This window comes from Anolis sagrei, chromosome 3, assembly GCF_037176765.1.
Source record: "Anolis sagrei isolate rAnoSag1 chromosome 3, rAnoSag1.mat, whole genome shotgun sequence".
NCBI lineage: Eukaryota > Metazoa > Chordata > Lepidosauria > Squamata > Dactyloidae > Anolis > Anolis sagrei.
In genome coordinates this window covers 202,232,224-202,253,781 of record NC_090023.1, presented here as the reverse complement: position 1 = coordinate 202,253,781, position 21,558 = coordinate 202,232,224, and the positions used below count along the sequence as shown (strand labels likewise).

The 21,558-nt window shown below is 38.8% G+C and overlaps 1 protein-coding gene and 1 non-coding gene across 3 annotated transcripts in view; both read left to right on the top strand.

Annotated features, from left to right (window-relative positions):
• GRK5 (G protein-coupled receptor kinase 5) overlaps window positions 1-21,558 on the top strand; it is a 256,986-nt gene that overhangs the window by 189,472 nt on the left and 45,956 nt on the right. The window contains exons 5-8 of one of the 2 annotated variants that reach the window (XM_060768524.2): window positions 7,273-7,373; window positions 11,477-11,569; window positions 19,343-19,406; window positions 20,628-20,768. In XM_060768524.2, coding sequence (XP_060624507.1) covers window positions 7,273-7,373; window positions 11,477-11,569; window positions 19,343-19,406; window positions 20,628-20,768 — 399 coding nt within the window. Of the gene's footprint in view, window positions 1-7,272; window positions 7,374-11,472; window positions 11,570-19,342; window positions 19,407-20,627; window positions 20,769-21,558 lie in introns of those variants that run through there. The other variant, XM_060768525.2, reaches the window with a different exon arrangement.
• On the top strand, window positions 18,194-18,301 carry LOC132772425 (U6 spliceosomal RNA). Its single transcript, XR_009631165.2, has one exon. It is a non-coding gene; the product is annotated as a U6 spliceosomal RNA (small nuclear RNA).

Sequence of the window (21,558 nt, the reverse complement as noted above, 5' to 3'; positions counted from 1 at the left end):
CTAACTGGAGAAATCTGCAAATTATTGTCCAAGAAAGTAATCTGTCCAAACTCAGATGTTAGTTATTTTTATCTGGGACAGTAATATCAGTGTTTCCCTTTGATACAGCATGGTTGTTACTAGCAAGATGAGATAAATGTAGAGCATCATCTGCCTCCTCACATGATGATCGTGGAAGTAGAACATTGTACCACTCAACTGAGTCAGTTTGAAACAGGGAGGGATTCAACAGTTGCAAAAAAAAAAAATGTTTTAACAGTCTCTTCTCCTCCTGCTACATGGTAGCCAAGGTATTCTAGACACTGAGATGTAACTGAGATCAATTGGCTCACTAAATATATTTGTTATTGCTGAAGCTCTATTAAGTTTGGCCAAAAGTGGAAATACAAGAACATGTGGAAGCCATTTCTCAGAAGCACATGATAGTATAATTACTCAAAACAAGAGCTGGAAAATATTCATTTTTTTTTTTTGGTCAGTGTTAAAATGTGTCCATATGACCGAGTATAGAATGCTGGAGCTATAAATAAAGTATTTGGACTCATCACAACCAAATCAGCATTGGTAGCTACCTCTCTCTTTATCAATTGCTTTAAATCCTATAGATAGTTTCTGTGATTCCTCCAATTGCTGTAGCCATCATATTAAAAAGAGAAAAGAAAAGAAAAGCTTGCCTGATACAATGGATGAATCTCAGGAAAAGAGAAGTCCAGGATAGATATAAACAGGTTTTGTGTACAGAGCAGAGTTGCAGTCCCATGCTGACCTTGAAATGTCAGGGGTAGTCTCAGTAGATAGGACAACAGGAAAAGAGAGTAACTGGGGAAGGCAAAACATCCTCCACATAAATTCAGAAAACTGGATTGCTTTCTGGGTCACTACTTTTTTCTGCTTTTGTTTTGCCTCCACACTATCTTAACTACTTGGAAGGTGAACTGACTTGCACAGGGAACAGATCAGAGACTATATAGTTGAATCAAACAGGAATTTATTAATTGACAAGAATTTTAGACTTTCTCTCCTCCTGAGTCTCACTACAAAGTCTTTATGAGGAGAGGTTAAATCTTTGAGAGATAGACACAGTTCTGGCCGAACCAAGGTTCTTGAATCTTTATTTCTTCTTATTGCCTCTTTCTTGTATGGTGTTCAACTGTCTCTAAGATGATCGCAATATTTAACTCTGAGTGGACTTGAGTACAGCTCATACAACTCTGACTGGATGTGCTATTTTGTAGACCCCTCCTCTCTCTTCACCTTCCAGTCACAAAAAGACTGACTCCTCCAAGAAGCAGAAGTGCCTTGTCTGAGGCTCCGCTCCTGAGGAGGTTCTTAAAGGGGCAGGGTGATGGAGGCTTCAAATGCAAAGAGGCTGTGTAGACTGATTCCCCAGAAACTGTACATAAAATGTTAATCCCGCCAACTGAAAAGGGCTTAACTAGGGGCAAACAGTGAGGGTCTTCATAGGGCATGGCAGCTTTGCTCTTGAATGTAGAAAGTAGTGATCCATTCACACTTCACAACAATAACACTATGATTCCACTTTAACTGCCATATGACAATCCTGTGGAATCCTTGGAATTATCATTAAGGAAGGAGCCTTTAAACTTATTAGCCAGATGAATGTAGTGCCTCCCTAAACTGCAAACCCCAGGATTCTGTACAATGCAGCAATGAGAGTAGAAGTCGAACAATAATTGTGTAGTGTGACAGGACCCTAGGTGAGCTAGAACCAGTTCTATCAAACATTGTTTTCAGCATCACTAGATGGCTGAGCAGAGCCAGTCCAAGCCCATTTTGTTTCCTGAGATAAAATGCAAGGTGGTATCCTCATCATTGGTCCATATACATAACTAGATTGATAGTTCATAGCATCCTTCATCATACCTGAATCAACAGACTAGTTTGGAGCACCTAGGATAGGTTTTGTAGCATATCTCCATGAGAGCCTGCAAGTAGACAACACAGGAAGCTCAACATCTGTAACCTGAAGTGGCCTTCATTACATCCTCTCTATAGTAGACACTACATAGGGACTAGCTCTATGGTATATATGGATTCTGCATAACTTATCCAGAATTCCAAAATTGTTCAAAATCTCAAAAATTTCTATGGGGATAGCTGAGATACTAATTCGCTTGCTTTCTGATCATGAAGTTTAAGCTTTTTTTTCATAGACAAAATTATTAAATGCATTATATAAACATATCTTCAGGCTATGTGTAAAAGGTATATATGAAACATCAATGGAGGTATTCCAATATTTTTAAAAATCCCAAATCAAAACACTGTTGGTTCCAAGCATTTTGGATAAGGGATGCTCAACCAGTATTGCAGTCTAAACAACTAGAAATATAGTATCAGCATGAAATTAGTAGACCATTATGGAATGTCTTATTTCTGCAAGCTAAAAGGTGTATTCAGAAAGAGTCTGAGACCCCTTCCACACTGATCCCAGATTATCTACTTATCCCAGATTATCTGGCAGTGGAGACTCATATAATCTAGTTTAAAGCAGTTAATCTGGGATCAGATTCTGGGAGATAGGGTTGGATAAAAGGGACCTGAAGAAGTAATATCTTTTGGTGAGGATATGTAGTAATCATTGTGAAGTCAAAGTGAGCTTTCCTCTCCCTTTCCCTGTTGATCTTCATGATTTTTTATGAATAGATACTACAGAGGCAACTTTTTACTGGCAGCAACTCTTGAATGATACTGAAACATTGGTCTGGGGAGTAGAAAATCAGGCTTAGCTACTCCATGGACACTCCCTAGTTAGCATCACTTCCAATGGCTGTCAAGTAGGACCAAATCTTGGGAAATGGACCAAGGAGGCAGCCTAGAATGAGAGCAATGTGGGAAGAAGAGAATTTTTTCTCTTCTACCTTCAAGCCTTCTCATCAGATTGTTGTAGGCATTGTGAGCTAGTGTTTATAAGTCTGGGGAAAAATCAGTGCTCATGCTCGATAGAAATTGTCCTTCTTCCTGTGAACCAGGCCAAGGATTAAGACTTTAAAAAGGCATTTTGAAATATTTGTTCCTCATCCTGTATGAAGATGTGCCTCTCCAGGACCCCAAATGTTTTAGAGCAGGGATCCACCAAGTTGTTTTGTTTCATTTTATGTTACTTTTCCACAGTTTGAAATATATTTCCACATTTTAAGGATTTTTTTTAAAAAATCAATTTTGGTTTTATAAGTTTTTTTTTAAAAAATGTATATTTAACTGGATGTGATTTTATGCCACTGTTAATTGAACAGCATATAAACAAGAGGTGCAAAATGTATGGTCATTGTATTGTAATTCCCATCAAGCTCTAGTTGGCATAGCAGAAAGTGAAAGTTGATGGAAATTGGAATCAGTTAACATTTGATAGGGTTTTGTACGCATGGTTTAACCCCAAAATGAATGCTGTGAGTAAACAGATAATTTTCAGTGGTGTTGTTGGAATCTTGCAGCATAAATGTACAATCCTATTCATGATTAACGTAAAGGTAAACATTTTCCCCTGACATTAAGTCCAGTCGTGTCCAACTCCGGGGGTTGATGCTCATTTCCATTTCTAAGCCGAAGAGCCGGCATTGTCCATAGACACCTCATAGGTCATGTGGCCAGCATGACTGCATGGAACGCTGTTACCGCCAGAGCAGCTCCTATTGATCTACTCACATTTGCATGTTTTCGAACTGCTTGGTTGGCAGAAGCTGGGGCTAACAGTGGGAGCTCATGACTCTCCCCAGACTCAATCCTGCGACCTTTCAGTCAGCAAGTTCAGCAGCTCAGTGCTTTAACCCACTGCGCCAGATTCATGATTACCCAATAGTAAATTACATTGATATCAATGGGATTTAATTGTAAGCAAAGCCTATGTGGAGTTGCGTCCTTAAGTAGACATTGTACAAGACTACAAACATTTGATGTAAGCTAACATTTAGTCCTGCTATGGTTAGATAGGGATACCTTTAATGTGTGACAAACATACAGTACAATGAAAGTGAAACTGTGGGTTGATGCACTTTAAACAATTGCTCCTTATTTGATGTGCAGCATAAGTCCATTAAAAATCACTGGGAAGTCAGCTGTTTTATGGAAAGACAGACATAATACCATGTGCTTGCCAGATCTAGCTGTCAGACATGCAATAAAGAATCCTTAACATGCTGTGTTTAGGAATAGCAACAGCTTTTAGGTATTACTTATTAGATTATCCCTTGGAAATGAATGTATTGGAAATAGCAACAGTATCCCAGCTGATAGAAACATCGGCCACCATCCATCATCCAGTTAAATGTGGTTAAGCTCATTAATTTAAATCCTGTGTTGAACCAAGGCCCTTGTTTATCTTGCATCTGTACAGCACGGGGTGCTGACTTTGGTTTTCTAAATCACACATATATGTTTCTAAAACATGAACCTTTATATATGAGGTGTCTTTTGCTATTTTAATTTCTAATCTTTGAACACATGTCTTAACAGCTTTGGAAAAGAGAAAGTGCCAGTGCTTGCCACTGAATAACGCTCTGTTTTGCAGGAAAAAGTGAAAGGAATGAGTAATGTTGGTGTTTTAAATATGCACCGAACTGCCTTTGGGACTATAAAACATTTAATAGGTTACTTATGCTGATTACACCACTTGGAATAGCTGGCCAGAACTCGACTTATATTTATTGATCTGCAATAACTGTGTGAGGATGGTGTTATAACATAATTTAGTCTCTAGGTGGCAATGGACTCAGTTTGGTTGGAATCTTGCTTGTCCTGGGTGGTTGTAGGTTTTTTCGGGCTATATGGCCATGTTCTAGAGGCATTCTCTCCTGACATTTTGCCTGCATCTATGGCAAGCATCCTCAGAGGTTATGAGGTCCTGTTTTTAACTGGGAAATGATAAAAGTCTTCTTTGGCTTCCTGATCTGCCTCTCCCCTGCATGATGATTTCTGGGATTTTTAAAAGTGAAATTGTCTGTCTATGCCATAACCTCTTAAATGCATTAAATAGGAGATACTAATCTTCTATAGAGACCTGACTCATACTGATAAACAAATTCTAAATGTGGCTGACAACGGAAGAGATTAGATCCAAAATAGTCTGAAAAATGAGGCTGGGATTCTCTCTCTCATGAACTTGCAGTGGGAAAGTGCTTAGAAGCATCCACACTTCTGTTTGGATTCTGTATTTCGAAAAGGAAAAAATAAAACTAGAATGAATCCCATTGTGGCAAGTAAGAATTTCACAAATCCCCTTGTCTTGTCTACAGTTTGACCATGTCTTACAATAATTGTTACCATAAGTGATTAGGCATTGTTTTGAGTTTTAAACTGTTGTTTTTATATGCTGTAGTTTTTAAAAGTGTTGTATTGTATTGTGTCTTTATTTTATGCTTTATCTTGGCACATTTTGCCATATGTAAGCTGCCCCAATTCCCTTTGGGGAGATGGAGGCAGAGTACAACAATAAAGTAGTAGTAGTAGTAGTTGCTATTATTATCTGACAGAGATGGCAAGTCATCCTATTTCTGGTCCCTCTCAGTTTCTCAGATATTATTTCTTCCTTAATTCTGCGCTAATAGCCCCATCTACACTGCCGTATCATGCAGTTGCATTCATGTAATGCAATTCATTGCAGTTAAACTGCATTATATGAGTCTACACTAACAATATATATCTACACTGCCGTATCATGCAGTTGCACTCATGTAATGCAATTTAATGCAGTTAAACTGCATTGTATGAGTCTACACTAACAATATATGGCAGTGTAGATAGGGCCACAGTCTTTTTAAAAAATCCCACAATGCAACATCCAAAAGATGGTTATGTTCCCATCCAGTGGCCCATCAGTCTTAGGGCAATGAGGTCCTTTCTCAGCTTTCACGTCAAAAACATGAAAGCTGAAATTGATATATTAACGGCTTTGATTAGAGAAAAATCGTTGATGATTTTGGCGACCAAAAATATTTTACTGGATTTTTGCAGAGTGATATGAATACTATACAGATTTTAGCTTATACTAACAGATTGTGTTGAGCAGAAGTACATTAATGTTTATTCTGAAATAATAAAAAACTTTATTTATATCCCGCCCTATCTTCCCGTGGGGACTCAGTGCAGTTTCCAACAAATCAGGCAAACATTCAATGCCTAGATCAAAAACGACGGGCATAAAAATGTAAACAGAAAAAAACCACTAAGCATTGTATAACTGAAAGTTAAAATAAACAATTTACATCAGATAATAACAATTTAAAAAGCCAGCCTTGCCAGTGTCATACCAGTTCCATTCCGTTTAGTCTGTACTACGGATTTTATTCCTCCTCATTATATGCTTGTGAGCATTAAAAAGTATTAAGCATTTTTTTAAAAAGACAGTAAGGGGGGGGCACTTTGATTTCCTTGTGGAGGGAGTTCCAAAGGCGAGGGGCAACCATAAGAAGACTAACTCTCTCATTCCCACCAGCTGTACTTGAGACGGGGGTGGGACTGAGAGCAGGGCCTCCTCCACTGATCTTTGAGATATTCCTTGAGAAACTATATCAAAATGTGCTGCAGGATGTCCCGCAAAAGCAAGTGTTTGCAGTTCAATAAACTTTTTCATGTTTTATTATAGAATCAATTAGAAGATATATTTATAACCCCAGAACAAAAATCGTGTTACATAGTATATTAGAATGGGAAACATTCTCACAAAACATAACAACAAAAGCCTTTAAAAACAATACTAAGTTTGTGAGTGCCTTAGTGAGAAGACCTGGCCATGTCTGCCATTATAATTAAAATTATAAACTAATTAGAAAATATAAAAGTGATAATTTAATGGAGACTGGGAATGGGTGCTTAATTGATCTGTAACAAAAATGCTCCCAGTAGCAATATGCTACCAGCATTTTGTTGCAGTTCTGCTGATAAACAAATAAATTCAGTTTCCTGTATCTAATTAGCTGAAACCTTTGGGAAGACTTTATATAGGGTTCAGGAATATCCATATTTTGTACAAGTGGGGTTTTCCATTTTGAAAAATGGAAATTATTCAACTCTATTCAGGCTGGCTTTCTTTTTAATGGGTTTTTATGTGACAAGAGTCGGATTCATGTGACTTTAAGTTTTTCTAGGAAACAAAGTATGTTTGTGCTTTAAAGCTTGTGGTCCTCAGTTATACGAAGATAAACTCTAGTGATGTTTTAAGAGATTGGGTTGCCTAAAAGAAGGTGGTTATCGGGAAAATGCATTCTCCTATCACAAGACTAATGTGTTTTATGATGTTTCTATGTTTCTCCCTAGTCTCCAAAGTTTGTAGCAGAAGTCAACCAAGATCTTGTCCTGCTGACAGAAGAAAAACTTGAAGACAGCCCCTGTAAAGAGCTCTTCTCACCTTGCGTGAAGTAAGTATAATGTGGCAGCCAAATGTCACGTTATAGTTTGGCTGCTGTCTGTACAATTCACTTCTAATAAGGTCTCTGTGAGAAATCGATCATTTGTTTCTTCCTTTTATTTGGTGCCTTAAACTCTGGGTGGGCAACACATGGCCTGCCGTTGATGTTTTCTTCCATCAAATACTGTTTGTGTGGCCTCACCGCCCTCCTGCCCCTGGTAAAATTCGGCAGCCAAAGTACATTCACCACTTAAAACAAAGCATATGGGAAGCCCCCAAGAAGTGCTGTTTTCTTGCAAAACAAGGTGTGTGTTCCGAATGAAGTTTTCGGTGGTCTGCCTCCCACTTCTGTCATCAAATCCCACAGCACACAGATGCAGGATATAGTTCAAAGAAAGATTTTTAATCTAAAATATTTCTGGAAAAAGTATTGTCAAAGGCTTTCATGACTGGAATCACTGGGTTGCTATGAATTTTCTGGGCTGTATGGCCATATTCCAGAAGCATCCTCTCCTGACATTTTGCCCACATCTATGGCAGACATCCTCAGTGTTTGAGGGGTCTGTTGGAAACTAGGCAAGTGAGGTTTATATATCTGTGTAATGTCCAGGGTGGGAGAAATAACTCTTATTTGCTTGAGGTAAGTGTGACTGTTGCAATTGACCACCTAGATTAGCATTTAATGGCCTGGCCAAAGGTTTCCATTTGCTATGGCACACAGAGTGTTGTTTTTATTGCATTAGAGTGTATAGCAAAGAAGGTTCCAGCAATTTGGGATATCCCATAGGGCTGGGCGGTTTCGTTCGTTAATTTCGTAATTCGTTATTGATTCGTATTTAAATTAGCTTACGATCCGATATTGAGCCATGCAGGAGCAACTAAAAATCGAAACGAATTTTTCAATTTATTTCGTAATTGTTTCGTAATTGGTTCGAAATCGTTTCAAAATCATTTCGAAATTGTTTCGTTATTATTTCCGTATGTCTGGTGCAAGTTTTATAGTTGTTGTTTGTTTTATCAGTGATAAAAAAATAAATTATCACACCAACAGTCAACAACAGAGGGAGAGGGAAACTTCAGAAGTTCCCCCTGTCCCATTTGGAGGTTTTTTTAGCGTATTGCTTCGATTGCGTCCGCCATTAACGAATCAATTCAAAATTTACGAAATTTCGTAAATAACGAAATTATTTTAAAGAAAAATTCGGAATTCTTTTAAAAAACGAAACGCAATGGACCCCCTAAAAACGAAACGAGCTTAGAAACAATTTTTTCCATTGTTACCCAGGCCTAATATCCCACCAAGTGTCACCAATTATAACAAACTGTCCCCAATTATCACAAACAATGGAGGGACAGGAGGTAGAATTTGCCTGAGGCACATTGCACACACAAGATGAGGACAATAGGCAAAAAACAAGGCTTGCCCAAGACAAGGCCGTGAGGGAATCAACGCACATGTATCCTCACTCACACAATGCCAGACAGTGGAAAGCCACCACTGTATATTATATTTTGCCTTTGCTCCTTCCAATATTTATTAAAGATTACTTTAGCTGCCACTAATTTATTATTTTCTTAGGCCACCTCCTTTACTGGAATCTTCATCAAGCCACATGCAGACTTTAGTTGGAATGAAACAGGAAAATGTTGTTTATTTTGAACAGTCAATGAGCATAATGGTTGCAAATAACTTATCAGGCTTTTCTGGTTACAGAGGATAGCTCCACACATAAGAACTCAAATGGGAATCTTTTAAAATCTTTTGAAATTTCGCTTTGTCCTACACAGCACTCTAAACACTATAGAGGCCTATTAACTTTATTTCTCAAAGAGATATCTTTCCTATAACAAAACAGTTCCAAATTCTCTTCCTTCTTCCTTCCCCCCTTCAAAACTCCTAATCCTTCTTCTTCCCCACAAATCTCATAACTGATCTTAAAATGGCTGCTATCTTTTTCTCTTTGGCTCTTACTCCTTCCATCTCCAACTACTGAGCTTTTCCCTCCAATTTCATCAGCCAATCAGGCTCCACTTCTGGCCTAGAGACTGTCTGATTGCTCCACCCCTCAACTCTGCTTAGCTTCAGCAAGCTGGGCCTTTTACACCAACCCTTTAGGGTAGGCCAGTCTGTTATAGAGTGCACCCCTCCCTTTTAAAAGCCCTTTTCCATGCACTTGGCTATGGTGGAGATTATTGTTTCCAACACTGGCACTCCAGTTATGGAACGCCAATCCTAAAGAGTCCTCTTGATCAAGTCAATCTCAGTTATTAGGAGTAGGGAAACTAGGTTATCCCTGAGCTGCCTAAATGAAGGGGGGGGGGGATTACAGGTTTTAGCCACTTTATAAAAGTATGTGCAAAATCTTTCTTTTTATCAAGAATTCAAACAGGAGAGTTGTGGGACAGATAGTCACATGTTGTGTCGTCCTTTTGTCTGGGAAAGGGCTTATTAGTTTTGCAAGCTCACTACAATTTATCTGTTGTGGTGTAAACCTCTCTTACATAGATTTGCATCTTCCAAACTCTAGCTATTGTATTTATCCAGACATCAGCCCCCAGAAAAAGCAACAATTTTAAAATGGAGCGATTACTGAAATGCATCCCATCAAATCTCTGTCTAGACACCTTTTGTTGCTTGTGTAGATATTTGCAACCTGTATCCATCTATCATCCAGCAAATCTGCTTATATGTTTGAATTATTTTTCTCTCTGCTATTGTTTGCTCTTTGTTGTGAAATAAATGAGAATTGTTGATGGCATTTACAACAGACTGGCTTTGTCACAGTGATTTTGTTTGTTTCGTATATGTTGGGTGAGCAGTATAACATGTACCAGATGAACAGAAGTCTTATTCAACACATACAATTTACAAAGCTAGGCTTGAAACCTGTTGGTCATTCCTTTGGCACAGAGTGATTCCAAAGCTTAGAATTCATTGCAAAAAACTATGTCAAAGAGCAATTAAAAACCAAACTCAGCTGTGAAAAACAGTTCATTTCTTTAAAGAATGAACTTAATTGTATATCTGACATAAACAGTTTTGCCAAGTTTATGCTTAGCTGAGTGCTTTAAGGAGAGCATGAAACCACAATTGGTTTGTATTTTCATATTTTTTCAATTTTAAGATTATAACTAGAGAATTGACTGGTAACACAGTATTAAATACAAATAGTATTGACTGACTAAACAGTATGACCCTCTTATCCACAGATTCAATATCAATGGTTTCATTTCAAGTGGAAGATAGTTATATTGTGAATTTTTGTGCAGTACAGCCTACTCATCCAGAGACACAATATGCACTGTTCCTTTTACACACACTCCAAAAGATCTCAAACCCTTTATTATTATTATTATTATTATTATTATTATTATTATTATTATTATATGGTTCTGACCAAAGTAAAGTCAAAATGTAGGATTAATTGCAATTCATGGTTTCAGGTAACCACAGGAAGGCTTGGCACATATTCCCTGCACATACAGGGGATCGTACAGCATTTATATTTTATTTATTTATTTACAGTATTTGTATTCTGTCCTTCCCACCCTGATGGGGACTCAGGGCAGATCACAGAACAAGTCTACGGAAAACATACAATGTTGATTATACAAGACAAACAACAGATAGAGGTATATGTAGGCTTTCCCCATCTTTTGGCATCTTTGAAGACTGTTCTCAGTTCCAGCCACAGGGAGGTGCTGTTGCTCCATCTCCTTGCCGAAGAGTTTTTCTCTGTTCGTAAACTTCCTCCTTTTTCTGATCGAAACACCTGCCTAAAACACCTCCCCCCTTTAATGCAGTTCCTATTTGCTCACATTTGTTTTCAAACTGCTAGGTTGATAGAAGCTGGGCTTAGGTCAGGCGCTCACCGTGACCTGGGCTTCAAACTATCAACCTTCTGGTTGGCAAGATTTATTGCAACTTGGTGATTAACTTGCTGTTATCAAATATCACATCAAGAAATATTAACAGTTTGATTACAACTATGTGTGTTCATGTAAAATATCCATTTTCATGTGAAGGAGTAAATCGGGGAAAAGGAATCATCTTTGTAATGAAACTCAGAATTGTAAAATGTTTGTCATGTTTTCTTTTTTCATCTGAGACAGATCTGTTCGTGAGTATTTAAGCGGAGAGCCTTTCCAAGAATATACAGACAGCATGTATTTTGATAGATTCCTCCAGTGGAAATGGCTGGAAAGGTAGGTGTTTATGATAAGCAGTTATGATGAGATGGAATATGGAAATAGATTGATGTAGAACAGTGTTGTCAGTCCTTTTAGCATTTGTGAGTGAATCAACATTCATCCTTCTGGCCTCAAAGGTGTAAAAAGAGCATCACTTAATCAGTCCTAAGCTGCCGTCACCTCTTCCTCCTTAGGTAAAGGTTTTTCCCTGACATTAAGTTCAGTTGTGCCTGACTCTGGGGGTTGGTGTTCATCTCTGTTTCTAAGCTGAAGAGCCGGTGTTTTCTGTAGACACCTCAAAGGTCATCTGGCCAGCATGACTTCATGGAGTGCCATTACCTTCCCGCCAGAGCAGTACCTATTGGTCTACTCACATTTGCATAAACTATTAGGGTAGCAGAAGGTGGGGCTAACAGCGGGAGCTCATGCCGCTCCCCGGATTCGAACTGCCAATCTTTCAGTAAGAAAGTTCAGCAGCTCAGCGTTTCAACCCACTGTGCCACCAGGGCACCTCCTTTTCCCCACTTTATTTATATCTCAGCTTTTCCCCAAGGCCAGGTCTCAGGGTGGCTTATACATTTTAAAAGTTAAAGTGAAAAATATACAGATGTGAATTAAATTAAAATCATATATTCTACTGGATGTGGAAAACGATCAACTATACAGTTTAAAACCATGCACGACTTAAAGCACTTTTTCAATTCTACAGAGCAGTGGATTCAGATTTCATGAAAAGAGATTCCACCTAAAGATTAAAAAGAACTTTCTAATGGTAGCAGCTATTGGACAGTGGAATACAGGCAGCCCTCAAGCTACAAACACCTGACTTACAAATGGCTCATAGTTAAGAACTGATTGAGACAACAGGAAGTAAGGGAAATTGACCCCTTGGTAGGGGAACTCAGTCCCAAAAGAGTTATCATGGGGAAAAGATGTCTCCATTGAAGCTTTGTCACCAGTAAGCCAAACTTTTTCAAATCCATTTATCACAGGGACAAAAATTGAGCTGGAATCTTCTGAACAGGGGCACACGGAGCAAAACAAATTCCGGGAGGTGTTAACCTTTCCCTATGCTATCCAAAGCCTTTAAAGCCCTAAACGGTTCTGGCCCAACTTACCTGTCCGAACATATCTCCCCTTACGAACCACTGAGGACTTTAAGATCATCTGGGGAGGCCCTGATCTCGGTCCCGCCTTCGTCACAAGCATGTTTGGTGGGGACAAGAGACAGGGCCTTCTCAGTGGTGGCCCCTCAGCTATGGAACGCCCTTCCCTAGGGAGATCAGATCTGCTCCCTCTTGATATTTTGGAGGCAAGTTAAAATGTGGCTATTTGAGCAAGTGTTTACAAATACAGAGTAGCTAATATAGGAAATTGAATGACCTGACAATGGAATTGGACAATGCTTGAGAATAATGAGACGCTGATGATGTTGCTTTTATTGCTTTTGTGATGTTTTATACTTTTTAATGTTTTTTATCTATATTATGTTTTATGTATACTGATTTGTTGGAAACCGCCTTGAGTCGCCAATTGGCTGAGAAAGGTGATATACAAATACAATCAATCAATCAATCAATAGGGGGGGACGAACAGGAGTTACACTGAAAAAAATGTCCCTATTCCAACTTACAAATAAATTCAACTTAAGAACAAACCGACATAACTTGGAACTGCCTGTATGCTGCTTCAGAGTCTAGTGGAGTCTCCTTCTCTGGAGGGTTTTAACAGAGGTTGGGAGCCCATTTGTTGAGAGTGTTATGATTGTGCATTCTTGCATAAGTTGGACTGGATAGTCCTTACAACTCTATGATTCTGTCTCTGAAAAAAAAAATTGGCCTACCAACAAAAGGAGAGGACAGTTCTAATCTTTCTAGGAGGGGAGTTTGAAAATGTAGGAGCAACCACAAGAAACTTCAGGATCCAGGTGGACTTATATTGAGAGATGTGGTCTGTTGGATAGCTTGGCTCTAAGCCATGGCAATAAACCAAATATAAAAGAGTAGCCCACGAGCAAAACATGAGCACAGGTTCATCCTTCTGTTCATCTTCTCTACAAACTGATACAGAAAGGGATGGTGCTCCTAGCCTTTTGAGTTGTAGATTGTTTTTACCCTTAATATCTTCAAGTCATGGTTGGTGGAATCCATTTATGCCACATCTGTGGATACGAAGGAACAGCTATGATTGCATAATGTGAAAGAGACCCAGATCATTAGTGTTGGAGCTTGGTGGTTATAAATGGGGGGGAAATGTCACCCCAAACAGGTGTCTGTAGGATTCTGGTAATGTTGAGTCTCTTGCACATCCTGAGTATAAAATTTAGCACTCAAGATGTAAACATTTTTTAAAACTCGTATAATAAAGTGAATTGCTTTTTCTCAAAAGCATCACTTTTGGCTTTCCCATTATTTGTTTTTCCACTTAAAACAAAATATTTAATTGCTGATGGCAGCATGCCATAATATCGATATGTTTGATAGCTGTAGCAAACCTTCAATGCATTGATATACTGCCCCCTAGTGACAGGATTAGTAGTGACAGCAAAATAGCAATGACAAAACTGAGTATTGCTTATGGAGACTTGCTTATTTATTTATTTATTTATTTATTTGCTTTATTTCTATACCGCGTTTCTCAACCTATAATAGGTGACTCAATGCGGTTTACACAATATTAATTACCACAACAATAACAATTAAAACACAGCATACCCAATAACAAACACACAACCATTCATACAGTGCCTCGATGAGAAATGAGATGGATGTTGTTTTTTAAGATATAGATGGGAATTGAGTGACTTCATTGTAAATGTGACTCATTTTGAAAACTGCCCATGAAAAGATATCAATCGACAAGTTCCACAATCAATACACCAAGGAAACGGAAGTTGTGGCCCTCCAGATGTTGATGAACTATTACTCCCGTCATCTCTGTTTTGAACTGGATTGTATGTGTCTACACTGCCATATAATCCAGTTGAAATCAGATAATATGGATTTTATATGGCAGCGTAGATGGGGCGTATGATTGCCTAAAGAGAGTTTAGCATCATCCCCAGAAAAAGAAGAATACTCCATTTAGGTTAGGAAAGGCAGGTTTTCTTTCCCAATATGTGCATCTTCAATCCAGTTATTTAAAGTTTTTGACTAGCAAAGTTGTTATATCATCCCTTCACATTCATTGGGGTCAGGAGACCCCTGCAAAAGTGAAAAACTTTAATTTAATTTTTTAAAATTTACCTAAAGAAAGCAGTTATCTAGGAATGTCGTAATACTGGCAGAAGTTGATTACAGAATTGCACTGGAGAATCTAGAACAGTGGTTCCCAACCTGTGGTCTGTGGACCACCAGTGGTCTGCAAGAACTAAAATATGGTCTGCAGCCTCACTGTTAGTACTACAGATAATAACACAGCCAACCAAAAAATAATATTTTTTCTTCGTGTCTTCATTTTTTTGGCCTGTTCCTGGGGTTATTTGGGGTGCTGATTCAGAAATTTGCATTGGATAGAGCCCATCAGCTCTAGATTATTAAATATGATTTTTTGTGGGCAAGCAGATGGTGACTACTGGATGGCATATGTTCTGTATCAGAAGCTAGAGCTGATGTGATGTATCCAAAGCATTTTTTTTAATCAGCACCCCAAGTAACCAAACTGAATCTAAAGTTGACCAAAAACAAATTTGTAACCCTTTTGGTACTAATGTTGGAGAATAGTCCCTGGTCAAGTGGTCCCTGGTCAAAAAAAGGTTGGGAACCGCTGATTTAGCGACTCCCAGATAAATGTTTTCTTTAGGACTTCTTAGAGCCGTTGCAAACTAGGTTCCTGCGGGAGAAAACCTTGCTAGCACGTCCCTGACGTCATGAGCCTGCGCCTCTCTCCCCGCCCCTTTCTCCGCCCCTTTCTCTTTGCCAGCGTGGTTTTTCCTTTGCTAGGGCAGCATTGCCCGCATTTTCTCTAAGTTGAATTCTGCCAACTGAGAGAAAATGCGGGCAATGCTGCCCTAGCAAAGGAAAAACCACGCTGGCAAAGAGAAAGGGGCGAAGAAAGGGGCGGGGCGAGAGGCGGAGTCTCGTGACGTCAGGGACATGCTAGCAAGGTTTTCTCCCGCAGGAACAGAGTTTGCGACGGGCCTTAGATTCTCTAGAGCAGTGGTTCTTAACCTGGGGTCCCCAGATGTTTTTAGCCTTCAACTCCCAGAAATCCTAACAGCTGGTAAACTGGCTGGGATTTCTGGGAGTTGTAGGCCAAAAACATCTGGGGACCCCAGGATGAGAACCACTGCTCTAGTGTGACTCTAGGTCCTTCAATGGAAATTGGTCATAAAGTCACATTGGAGAACCGAGAGATTCCTAAAGAGAACATTTTAATCAAATCTGTGAGTAATCAAATCCACAAAACTTAAATCTGCAAATACAGCCATTGATTCAATGCTCCATCCAGTAAATCACACGGACTCTGCATCTCCAAGTCCTTTTCCAGAGCTATGTGTTGCAGCATTCCCTTAATATAATAAATCTCTAACAGAAAATGTTTTCAAGCAAGAAAACTGTACTGTTTTGTCTACATTACTGCATGCTCTCTCTTCTCTTTTCATGGGATTCTGAAGTACACATGCATCTCAGCCTGAGACCTCGTGGCCTTCTTGGGAGATTGTCTAGCTGGGGGGGATTGGCACAGTCCACACACCATCATGACTGCCATGCAACATGGATCCTGTGATTCTCATTATGTATCAAAATACCAGCATAGGAAGGTCTTTCACAGATAAATCGTTTTAAAACTGTGCCTGGTTTCTCTATACCACTCAAAGATTTAGGATACTAATACTGTATTCCTTCAATTCTAAAATGTACCTTCCCCCTATATAAATATCTCTAAAAATGGGGATGTCTTAGAATCATACTGTATATGTATGTGTATATATATATATATATAGAGAGAGAGAGAGAGAGATTTTTTCTGTTGATAGTTCTAAAATTAGTGTGTGTTTTACTGTCAGTAGTGTCTTGCAATCAACGAGATACAGTGCATATTGACTATGCTCTTACATTAGAATGATATAGCACAAAGGAATATGGATTGGTTGTGCTATGAAACCTCTGCAATGTGGAAGAACCAATGGCATAATGAAATGTCCATCTAGATACCAGTTGGCAGCTTGTGGCTTCCATGCCAGTGGGGTGGTGGAACCATTCCAAGTTTGTGCTAACGCTCAAAGAACTATCCATGGTGCTGAACCAATTCAGGGATGAATTTCAGCATGTTGAACACCACAGTCTTTTAAATGGATCTACCACCCTGCAGACATAGGAGCCACCAGTCACCATAGCTTTCTGTTGGTGGTTATTGAGGAGCCATGGAACCCAATGTACAGATGTGAATGCAACTATACTCAGTCTTCCATATCCACGAACTCTGTATCCATTGATTCAACTATTAAAAGACATTCCAAAGAGCACATTTTGATTCTGTCATTTTATACATATCATTTTACTACACCAATAGTAATAGTAATAATAATAATAATATACTTTATTTCTATTCCACTCTATCTCTTTGAGAGGACTCAGAGCGGATTACAGTATACACATATATAGTCAAACATTCAATGCCTTTTATACATTAACAACGACATACATTGCAAACAAAGGCAAAGATTTCCCTTTCCACCTCTGGTGTCTGGAGGCGATGCTCAATTCTGGCCATGAGGAGGTGCTCTTGTTCCATTTTTTCATGCCGAGGAGTCTGTTGTCCATAGACCCTCCTGGTTGTGTTTGCCAGCATGGCTGCCTGGGTGCCTTTTATCTTCCCGCTGAGGCAGTACCTATTGATCTACTCACATTGCATGTATTCAAACTGCTAGGTTTTATAGATTTATATAGTTTTTATTGTTTCTATGGTTTTTATATGTGTTATGATGTAATTTAATTGCTTTTAACTGAGATATGTATGTATTTATATACGGCATCTAATTGGGCCGGTTCTGTATGCCACCCTGAGTCGCCTTCAGGCTGAAATGGGCAGGATAGAAATGACATAAATAAATAATAGGTTAGCAGAAGCTGGGAGCCCCCGGTGGCCCAGTGGGTTAAAGCACTGAGCTGCTGAATTCGTTGACTGAAAGGTCGCAGGTTTGAATCCAGGGAGTGACGTGAGCTTCCGCTGTCAGCCCTAGCTTCTGCCAACCTAGCAGTTCGAAAACATGCAAACGTGAGTAGATCAATAGGTACCACTCCAGCGGGAAGGTAAGAGTGCTCCATGCAGTCATGCTGGCCACAATGCTGGCTCTTGGGCTTAGAAATGAAGATGAGGACCACACCCCAGAATCGGACATGATTGGACTTCGTGTCAGGGGAAAACCTTTACCTTTTACCTAGAAGAAGCTAGGGCTTACATACAGTAGGAGCTCACCCTCGATCCACAGCTTTGAACGGCTAACCTTCTGGTCAGCAAGTTTTCTGCAGCTAACGTTTTAACCCGCTATGCTACTGCGGTTATGTAATGAGACTTGGAATATATTAAGGGGCCATAGAACCAAACCCCATCATGTTTCAAGGGTCCACTGTAGATGCACATCCATAACATAATGTGCTGCTCTGCTTCTCCAACCTTGATCCGAATGCCCTACCCATTCTCACTTCGGCAGCACATATACTAAAATGGGAACGATGCAGAGAAGATTAGCATAGCCCCTGTATGAGGATGACATGCAAGAATCTAAAAAAAAATGTCCCATCTGCTTCTGTAGAGAAAAGTATGTAGAAATAAGACACCTACAGGATACCAGCCATTATGACATGAATATGACATGAATATGGCATTCCTAATCAAGATATTTCTTGTGACACTAATGTGAAGGCTGAAGAGTCATTTTACAAGACAGAATTTGATCTTCTCCCTGACTGCCGATTCTCCTTTTTGCTGATTTGGTTTTTTTTTTTTAACTTTTGTAGCAGACTGTGGGATTGAGTGCACCAGAAAAGTTAAATGCCATTTCAGATTCCTGTTCTTGCCTAGGGTTCAAATAGTCAGGGAAAATGGGGTGTTTGGAAACCATGTTTGTTATGGCAAATGGCAGTTCCACTGTGTTGTGGCTGTATTTAAAAAGAAGAATGTGATGATGCATCTTACATTAAGCCATTCCCTTTTACTTGTCAACTCCTACTCAGCATGTCCAATACTAAAGGGAATAAAGGTATTGCTGGATAGTCACATTTCCCCGTCCAAATATAGAAGAACCCCAAGTAACTAAGAGGAGTGGCACTCTTTGAAAATGTAAATGTGTGAAATGAGTAGGAATCAAATGACCCTCCAGATTAGGCATGGGCAAAGATGGAGTTTTGGACTCCAACTCCCACAATTCCTAACAGCCAGTAGGAATTGTGGGAGTTGGAGTCCAAATCACCTGGATGGCCAGAGTTTGCCCACGCCTGCTCCAAATCCTGTTGTACTGAAACCTCCAGCTTTTCTCCTCATTGGTTATGTTACAGGATGATGGGACTTTCTATCTGGCAACATCTGGAGGGCTGTACAGTTCCTACCCAAAATGCTGAATGTGTACATTCTGATAATAATCACCATTGAATATTATCATGGTGATAACTGGCTAGCGTTTTACCATTTTTTGAGTTTAATGGGTGCCTGTGGAAGGAATAGCCAGTTAACAGGATGTAGTGGTTAGGAAAAGATTTCCATTAGAACAGCTATAATCACATTTTCAATAAAACTTTCAAAGTATTACTTATTTTCTCACTCACAACTCTTTTCTTATTCTTTCAGACAACCAGTGACGAAAAACACATTTAGACAATACAGGGTATTAGGAAAAGGTGGTTTTGGGGAGGTAAGTAATTTCAAAAAAACTGTGTTAAAAATAGCCCAAGCCTAAGAACTCTGATAGATTGAACATAAAATGTTAATGGCTGTTTGATTTCCATAGTTATTTTTAAATATGGGAAACTTTAGACTTGACCTATTCTTATATATGGTAGATGGGTGTGTGCGTGTATGTGTTTGTGAGAGAGAAAGATAGAGTTTACCTGAATGTTCCGTATATATACTTGAATATAAGCCAACCCGAATATAAGCCGAGGCACATAATTTTACCACAGAAAACTGGGAAAACATATTGTCCCGAGTATAAGCCTAGGATGGGAAATCCAGCAGCTACTGGTAAAATTTCAGAATAAAAATAAATACCAATAAAATAACATTAATTGAAGCATCAGTAGGTTAAATGTTTTTGAATATTTACATAAAACTGTAATTTAAGATAAGACTATCCAACTCTGATTAAACCTTTATTCTAAACTTCTTTAATGTAAATGTGCATACATATCATTTCAATAATAATAAAGAGAGAGTAAAATAATAAATGTCACAATAATAATAATAATAATAATAATAATAATAATAATAATAGAGTAAAATAATGGAAATATATTAATAACAGCAATAATAGAGTAAAATAATAAAATAATGGAAATGTAATAATAACAATACTATAATAAATAGGGTAAAATAATAAATGTAAAAAAATAATACTAATAACAGAGTTAAATAATAAATAACTTGAGGTTATGACTCAGAGTTGTAGACCAAAAAGTAGACCAACTGAAGACCTGTAGTTCAAATAAGTAACTTTTCCAAGACCCTTTAAATTGTGGTTGTTTTAAATTAAAGGTCACGCCATTGTAGTTTTAATTATTTTACTGAGAGCCTTTGGACTGAACAGTCTTATCAGAAGTTTCCTGTAGTCGTGATAAAGTATATCACATCACTTACTTTGAATTGGTTTACAGTGCCTCCTGCTTCTCCTTATATGGGGCTGTGAATTCCTTCACAATGGCCTTCAAGTATAGCAGAGTTGGCTACCTCTTCCTGCCTCTTGTTCCTCTTTTCTTACCTAAGAGATTATCTTGCTATCTAAGAAATTCCCTTAAGAACTGAAATAAAAGAGTTGCCACATGTCAAAGAGAAACTTTGCTAACTAATTCTCTGATTTCCTCTCAATGTAATTTCCTTCTTGTAGCAATTATTTGGTTTTGTTTTTTTTCCCTTTTAGGTATGCGCTTGCCAAGTACGGGCAACTGGCAAAATGTATGCATGCAAAAGATTAGAGAAAAAAAGAATAAAGAAGAGGAAAGGTGAATCCATGGCCCTAAATGAAAAGCAGATTCTAGAAAAAGTCAATAGTCAATTTGTAGTAAGTATTGCCAGATTTGCAGCGGGCACCAGCTTTCCATTAGGTAACATTTCCATCTGTGATGGGGTTGGTCACAGGAAGTGTACAGGGTGCATCTTCATTCTAACCAGATTTCAGATGTGATGGATGGTTTTCATTCTCATTGCTGATACAATTTTTGAAGTACCAATTTTGAAATAACTAAGTGGTTTCATGACATGTTGTTAACTATTGACAGCTCTCACTTACAGGTTCAAGTCCCTGCACACTGCTGGGAAAAGTCTTTTCCAACCTTACAACCTATTGGATTACAAAAGTAAAATGCCTACACTAGTAGGAGTGTGGACTAGATCACTGCTTCTTACACTGTGGGTCCCAACCCCAAATGGAGTCTACTTAGGTCAGTGCTTCCCAACCTTTGGTCCTCCAGGTGTTTTAGATTTCAACTCCCAGAATTCCCAGTCAGCTTACCAGCAGCTAGGAATTGCAGGGGCTGAAGTCCAAAACACCTGGAGGACCAAAGGTTGGGAACCACTGCCTTAGCTCAATGTTGTTATTATTATGAGTAATAGTATTTTTTTTAATATCCCGCTTTGTCTCTCCATAAGGAGACTCAAAGTGGCTAACATTAAAAGTATCGCAATGCAATTTAAATATACAGTGTTCCCACACTTATTGTGAGTGTTACGTTCCAGGAACACCCACGAAAAGTGAAAATCTGGGATGTAGGGACACAGGAGCCTGGAAGAGGCAGCCAGGGACCTGCTTCTGCAGCCGCTGCTGCCATTGCCGTCCTTCTCACTTGCTTGCT